This window comes from Oncorhynchus mykiss, chromosome 15 (genome assembly GCF_013265735.2).
Source record: "Oncorhynchus mykiss isolate Arlee chromosome 15, USDA_OmykA_1.1, whole genome shotgun sequence".
In the NCBI taxonomy this organism is placed as follows: Eukaryota; Metazoa; Chordata; class Actinopteri; order Salmoniformes; family Salmonidae; genus Oncorhynchus; species Oncorhynchus mykiss.
The window spans coordinates 75,031,600-75,038,289 of NC_048579.1; the positions used below are offsets into that span (position 1 = coordinate 75,031,600).

A 6,690-nucleotide genomic window follows, 5' to 3' on the forward strand; every position below is an offset into this window, starting at 1 on the left:
CCCTCTAAGCATAGGTCTGACACATGTCGACACAGCTACTAGATATCAACCCCTCTAAGCATAGGTCTGACACATGTCGACACAGCTACTAGATATCAACCCCTCTAAGCATAGGTCTGACACAGCTACTAGATATCAGCCCCTCTAAATGACAACGGGTTTGATCACGCATGCGCAGGTCGACGCTTTGCCAAGGCAACTTAAAGCCGCTGCTGTAACCGTCCAGATACCTTGTAACTTCACCTCACAACAATAACAACATAGCTGGAAAACACAGACACAGTTCTCGCAAACACCTGTAGAATTTTAACCAACATAACAATGCCACTACATTTCAAGGTAAACACATTTACTTTTTAAATTGAACGAGTATAGAAATTCAACTCTTGGCTTTTGGTTAGCGCAGTGTTTTTGAAACAACCACGTCCAGTAATCTGGGTCACCGCCTGAGTGAGGTGAAGAGGTTTCGACTGATACGAGAAAACGGAAACATTGTTTCATTCGCACAAATACAATGTTTAGTTTATTAACATCGTGCATTGCGATTACATCGGATAAACCATCTTCGACGACTGCGGGTATAGTTATCTAGACGGGGAAACAACCAAGTCCCACGTCCAAGGTGTCGGTTATTAGCTTGGTTTAGCTAAGTGTTTCCTAACACGTTACAATGGTATAGAGCGGATAAGCTCATGTAAACTAGCTGCCAGTGGCTATTTCCTGTTTTTATTGATACATAGAGATACGTGGTTTATTGCGTTAGTATGATTAATCAGCCTAGATAAAGACAGTGGTACAGTATGGTTTATAAACTGTGACCTAGACAGCTGTACACTTGCTAGATATGCCTGTAGCTGCAAACTCAGTTCACAGATTTCATTCAAACGAATGCAGCCAATCGGTTTCCTAGGAAACATCTGACCAACACGAATCATGCAAACGTCTGTGCATGCATGATGCTTACAGTCCTTTTAAAGGCATGCTATTTGCTAAATATCTCCCACTTAAACAACATAGTAAGTCATGTATTCCTATGCTATTTACTAATGTTTTGGATACTCCCATGCACAGGGCATCAGTGAGTACAAGAAGAAATTTAAAGACCGAGTCGCTACCCGCTCCAGAAGCGGCTCTCCTCAGCGACGGATGCGCTTAGCTGGACTTCGATCTGACCAGATGGGTAAGATTGATTGATTGATTGATATAGACCCTTTTTCAGTACACGACACACTGACGTCACGCACAGATGCACGCGACTCTTGGTCGCCATCTGCGCCCCTTCAACATAGCCTGAATGTTTTTATTACTTCTAAACAAAATAACTTTTTAGGTTCTTATCATCTTACAATGATGTTTTGATTCTTGCTTGAACAGTCGCTAAGATTATATTTGGATGTGAACTTTGATAAATAACTATTTTGGATGCGGTAGGTGTTGGCTAGAATGTTAACGCTCATTGACATACTGTAGCATGTAGCGAAAGCTAGACTAAGAGACATTTTACTGGTTGAAGTTCAAGTGTTTTTAAATAGAAGTATAATGCAGTCGAATTTGCGATGATGACACACACACATTATATTAAGCAGGACATTCATATACAAGCCTTAAAATCCAGTTATAATCCAAACGTAGTGTGAAAAGCACTCATAAACAACATGTAAATAGAGGTGTGTTTTTGTGTGTTCGTTCTGTCACGAGCTTGCGTGTATTGCACTTCCTGCAGCAATCTTTGCAAAAACAGAAAGGGGTCTATATGACGGGTAACAGTATAATATGCCAAGTTAACATATCACACATCATTCATATTCCTGTTGTGCATCTTCATCTTTAAAACACTGAGCGCAGCTCTACTATTCTTATTTGACTATTTACAGTTTAGTCGTAGTGAGTGAATACATTATCATACTGGTCCTCCGTGGGAATAGAACCCACAACCCTGGCTTTGTAAGAACCGTGCTCTACCACCTGAGTCACATGGTCAACTATCATCTGTCCTTCTGTCATCCATATTACACCAGGTATCAGTCGAGAAACTATCATCTCTCTGTCATCCATATTACACCAGGTATCAGTAGAGACACTATCATCTGTCCTTCTGTCATCCATATTACACCAGGTATCAGTCGAGAAGCTATCATCTCTCTGTCATCCATATTACACCAGGTATCAGTAGAGACACTATCATCTGTCCTTCTGTCATCCATATTACACCAGGTATCAGTAGAGAAACTATCGTCTGTCCTTCTGTCATCCATATTACACCAGGTATCAGTCGAGAAGCTATCATCTCTCTGTCATCCATATTACACCAGGTATCAGTAGAGACACTATCATCTGGCCTTCTGTCATCCATATTACACCAGGTATCAGTAGAGACACTATCATCTCTCTGTCATCCATATTACACCAGGTATCAGTAGAGACACTATCATCTCTCCTTCTGTCATCCATATTACACCAGGTATCAGTAGAGACACTATCATCTGTCCTTCTGTCATTCATATTACACCAGGTATCAGTAGAGAAACTATCATCTCTCTGTCATCCATATTACACCAGGTATCAGTAGAGACACTATCATCTCTCCTTCTGTCATCCATATTACACCAGGTATCAGTAGAGACACTATCATCTGTCCTTCTGTCATTCATATTACACCAGGTATCAGTAGAGAAACTATCATCTCTCTGTCATCCATATTACACCAGGTATCAGTAGAGACACTATCATCTCTCCTTCTGTCATCCATATTACACCAGGTATCAGTAGAGACACTATCATCTGTCCTTCTGTCATTCATATTACACCAGGTATCAGTAGAGAAACTATCATCTCTCTGTCATTCATATTACACCAGGTATCAGTCGAGAGCCTCAGTTTCTGTCCAAGAGGAAGGTGCCCTCCTCCCACACGCCCCAGGTGTCCAGCTCCTTCCAATGGAACCCCATCACTACAGAACCCTCACAGAGACGAGATGAGACCCCCAGACCTGGTACCTCTCCCCTGGCTCCTACCCCAGAGAGAGTCCACACCCCTCTGGCCCCTAGGGGTCCCCCTCCTCCAGGGGACCCCCAACGAGGCCCGACCACTCTCCAGGGCCAGACTCACACCCGGAGCCCCCTGGCTACTGTAGAGAGACAGGACCAAGCTTTCAACGGGGTGAGAATGGTTGTTATATATTTCTGCATGTTCTCGATTTAGCTTGCACTTTTGAGACTATTCTATTGGCTCCGTTGTACCAGGAAAACTAAATCAATGTATTTGAAAGGATCGTTTGACACACGTATTTGACCCAGGCCTTCTAAGCAGCCCTGTGGCCTGTGCAGCAGACAGTTCATTTTTTAAATTTAACCAAGTCAGTTAAAAACAAATTCGTATTTACAATGACCGCACAGTGAGTTATTACTGGTGACCTGTGTAGTGAAGTGAGAAATGTGATTCCAGGTCGACTACGTGTTGAGGAGGAAGGCAGGGCTGAAGTCGTCTGGACAGAGGACCGGACTACAGAACTCGGAGTACAGGAAACAGTTTCCGTGGAAGACACCTGTAGCTGGCCACGCCTCCCCGCTGCTGGCTGCAGAGCAGGTGTTAGTCGTTCCACTCATATCCTTGTCTTGTCTGAACGTATACAACCCCAAACATCCATAACATCCACGTTAAAGCCCTGATGTTCCACTTATATCCTCGTCTTTTCTGAACGCCAACACATCCACGTTAAAGCCCTGATAGTCACACATTTGACATGTGTGGGCATTTCCTGGTCATAGAGGGGCCCAATGCACACCTATTAAGTAAGATTCACTGATTCATGTTACACCCTGAACCCAGGGTTGGTCACCCATTCTGCCCCATTACTAGTTAGTCCTGAAAACCCGACCGAGGGCAACGCAGTGACTAGGATCTGGTTTTAATGAGGGAGTCTGTTGAAAACCCGACCGAGGGCAACACAGTGACTAGGATCTGGTTTTAATGAGGGAGTCTGTTGAAAACCCAACCGAGGGCAACACGGTGACTAGGACCTGGTTTTAATGAGGGAGTCTGTTGAAAACCCGACCGAGGGCAACACGGTGACTAGGACCTGGTTTTAATGAGGGAGTCTGTTGAAAACCCGACCGAGGGCAACACAGTGACTAGGATCTGGTTTTAATGAGGGAGTCTGTTGAAAACCCGACCGAGGGCAACACAGTGACTAGGACCTGGTTTTAATGAGGGAGTCTGTTGAAAACCCGACCGTAGACAACACAGTGACTAGGACCTGGTTTTAATGAGGGAGTCTGTTGAAAACCCGACCGTAGACAACACAGTGACTAGGACCTGGTTTTAATGAGGGTCTGTTGAAAACCCGACCGTAGACAACACAGTGACTAGGACCTGGTTTTAATGAGGGAGTCTGTTGAAAACCCGACCGTAGACAACACAGTGACTAGGACCTGGTTTTAATGAGGGAGTCTGTTGAAAACCCGACCGTAGACAACACAGTGACTAGGACCTGGTTTTAATGAGGGAGTCTGTTGAAAACCCGACCGTAGACAACACAGTGACTAGGACCTGGTTTTAATGAGGGAGTCTGTTGAAAACCCGACCGAGGGCAACACAGTGACTAGGACCTGGTTTTAATGAGGGAGTCTTCTGAAAACCAGACCGTAGACAACACAGTGACTAGGACCTGGTTTTAATGAGGGAGTCTTCTGAAAACCAGACCGTAGACAACACAGTGACTAGGACCTGGTTTTAATGAGGGAGTCTTCTGAAAACCAGACCGTAGACAACACAGTGACTAGGACCTGGTTTTAATGAGGGTCTGTTGGCCTAGAGGAACTACATCACTACCTACGTCGATAAGGGGGGGGGGCAGTTCTGGGGACTCTCATAACAAATCACGAGGCGGACATGCCAAAACGCTGTGATTTAAAACCAAACGTTACCGTGGTTTTAGTTGAGGTAGTTGATGTAAACTAGCTACTGGGTCGGCAGGTAGCCTAGTGGTTAGAGCGTTGGGCCAGTAACCTGACAAGGTTAAAATAGTGGGTTAACAAGGCAGTTAACCCACTGTTCCCCGGGTGCCAAAGATGTGGATGTTGATTAAGGCAGCACCCCCCCCCCCCCCCCTCCCGCACCTCTCTGATTCAGAGGGGTGGCGTTAAATGAGGAAGACACACCTCTCTGATTCAGAGGGGTGGGGTTAAATGAGGAAGACACATTTCAGTTGAAGGCATTCAGTTGTACAACCTGAGTAGGTATCTACTTGCGAACTATAACCTCTGTGATGTCCATCTTGCTAGCTACTATTTAGTATTTTATTCAAGAGGATAAAGTCGTGACGTAGGAAGTGACGTAGGAAGTGACGTAGTTCCTCTATGCCAAAAGAGTCCATCATTGAAACCAGACGTCAGTCAGTGTGTTGCCTAGGGTCTGGTTGTCAAAACGAAATGACTAGTTTGAGAGGTAGGCAATCTACCCAAGCTGTGGAGCAGAGATGCTGTTTGGTCAAACAGCCAGTAGATGGTAGCAGAGTATTTGAGTATGAATCAACTATGACAGTTACAGTATATTTCCTTGCATGGTCTTCTTCTTCAGATGCTGTACACCAGCCACCGTTCCATCCCTCCTTTCAAGTCTAACCCGGTGGTGGTGTTGGAGAGCGAGTACAGCAGGAACTTTAAAGCCTCTCCTCCTCCCAGAGGACCACGGCTACGCAGCGACGTAGACCAGGTGCCTCCGTTCCAGAGAGAGAACGTTTCACCCGAGAAAGCATCAAAGGTACTTCCGAGTTCCAGTCAGTCCACACGCCACACTACAACTCAATCTTTGATCTGGTAATCGATTTAATCAACCTCTTATGGAACAGACTTTACGAACGTGTGTCGTAGCCGGCCAGAGACCAGCACTCAAACATGATCTGATTCTGGGTGCCAAGATTAGGCCACAATATATAATACTCCCAGCGTTGGCAATATCTTCAACGGTACCTTTTGTATTTCAATAAGGAAGCAGATAGCCCTACTTACTTATAACAAGTAGTTGTCACTGATTTCTGGGAAGATCAGGATACATAAGGACATAGACTAGCAAGGTTTTTCTCTGTTTATTGACATTTCAAAAAAACCCTTGGAGGAATACAATGAACACCTAGAACGTCCAATATGGAAGAGGAATACAATGAACACCTAGAACGTCCAATATGGAAGGGGAATACAATGAACACCTAGAACGTCCAATATGAAAGAGGAATACAATGAACACCTAGAACGTCCAATATGAAAGAGGAATACAATGAACACCTAGAACGTCCAATATGGAAGAGGAATACAATGAACACCTAGAACGTCCAATATGAAAGGGGAATACAATGAACACCTAGAACGTCCAATATGGAAGAGGAATACAATGAACACCTAGAACGTCCAATATGAAAGAGGAATACAATGAACACCTAGCACGTCCAATATGAAAGAGGAATACAATGAACACCTAGAACGTCCAATATGAAAGGGGAATACAATGAACACCTAGAACGTCCAATATGAAAGGGGAATACAATGAACACCTAGAACGTCCAATATGAAAGGGGAATACAATGAACACCTAGCACGTCCAATATGAAAGGGGAATACAATGAACACCTAGAACGTCCAATATGAAAGAGGAATACAATGAACACCTAGCACGTCCAATATGAAAGAGGAATAC

At 44.3% G+C, this 6,690-nt stretch overlaps 1 protein-coding gene across 6 annotated transcripts in view; it reads left to right on the top strand.

Annotated features, from left to right (window-relative positions):
- The first annotated feature begins 234 nt into the window (after window positions 1–234).
- The window catches only part of LOC110510748 (nuclear protein MDM1), a 37,376-nt gene continuing 30,920 nt past the window's right edge, over window positions 235–6,690 (top strand). For 3 of the 6 annotated variants that reach the window (XR_005036238.1, XR_005036239.1, XM_036945391.1), the window contains exons 1-5: window positions 236–339; window positions 1,072–1,180; window positions 2,858–3,159; window positions 3,445–3,585; window positions 5,578–5,760. Coding sequence is in view for 4 of the 6 variants with exons in the window: in XM_036945391.1 (XP_036801286.1) it covers window positions 322–339; window positions 1,072–1,180; window positions 2,858–3,159; window positions 3,445–3,585; window positions 5,578–5,760 (753 nt within the window). In the remaining 2 variants the exon portion in view is untranslated. Of the gene's footprint in view, window positions 340–1,071; window positions 1,181–2,857; window positions 3,160–3,444; window positions 3,586–5,577; window positions 5,761–6,690 lie in introns of all 6 variants that reach the window. The other 3 variants (XM_036945392.1, XM_036945393.1, XM_036945394.1) reach the window with 2 other exon arrangements.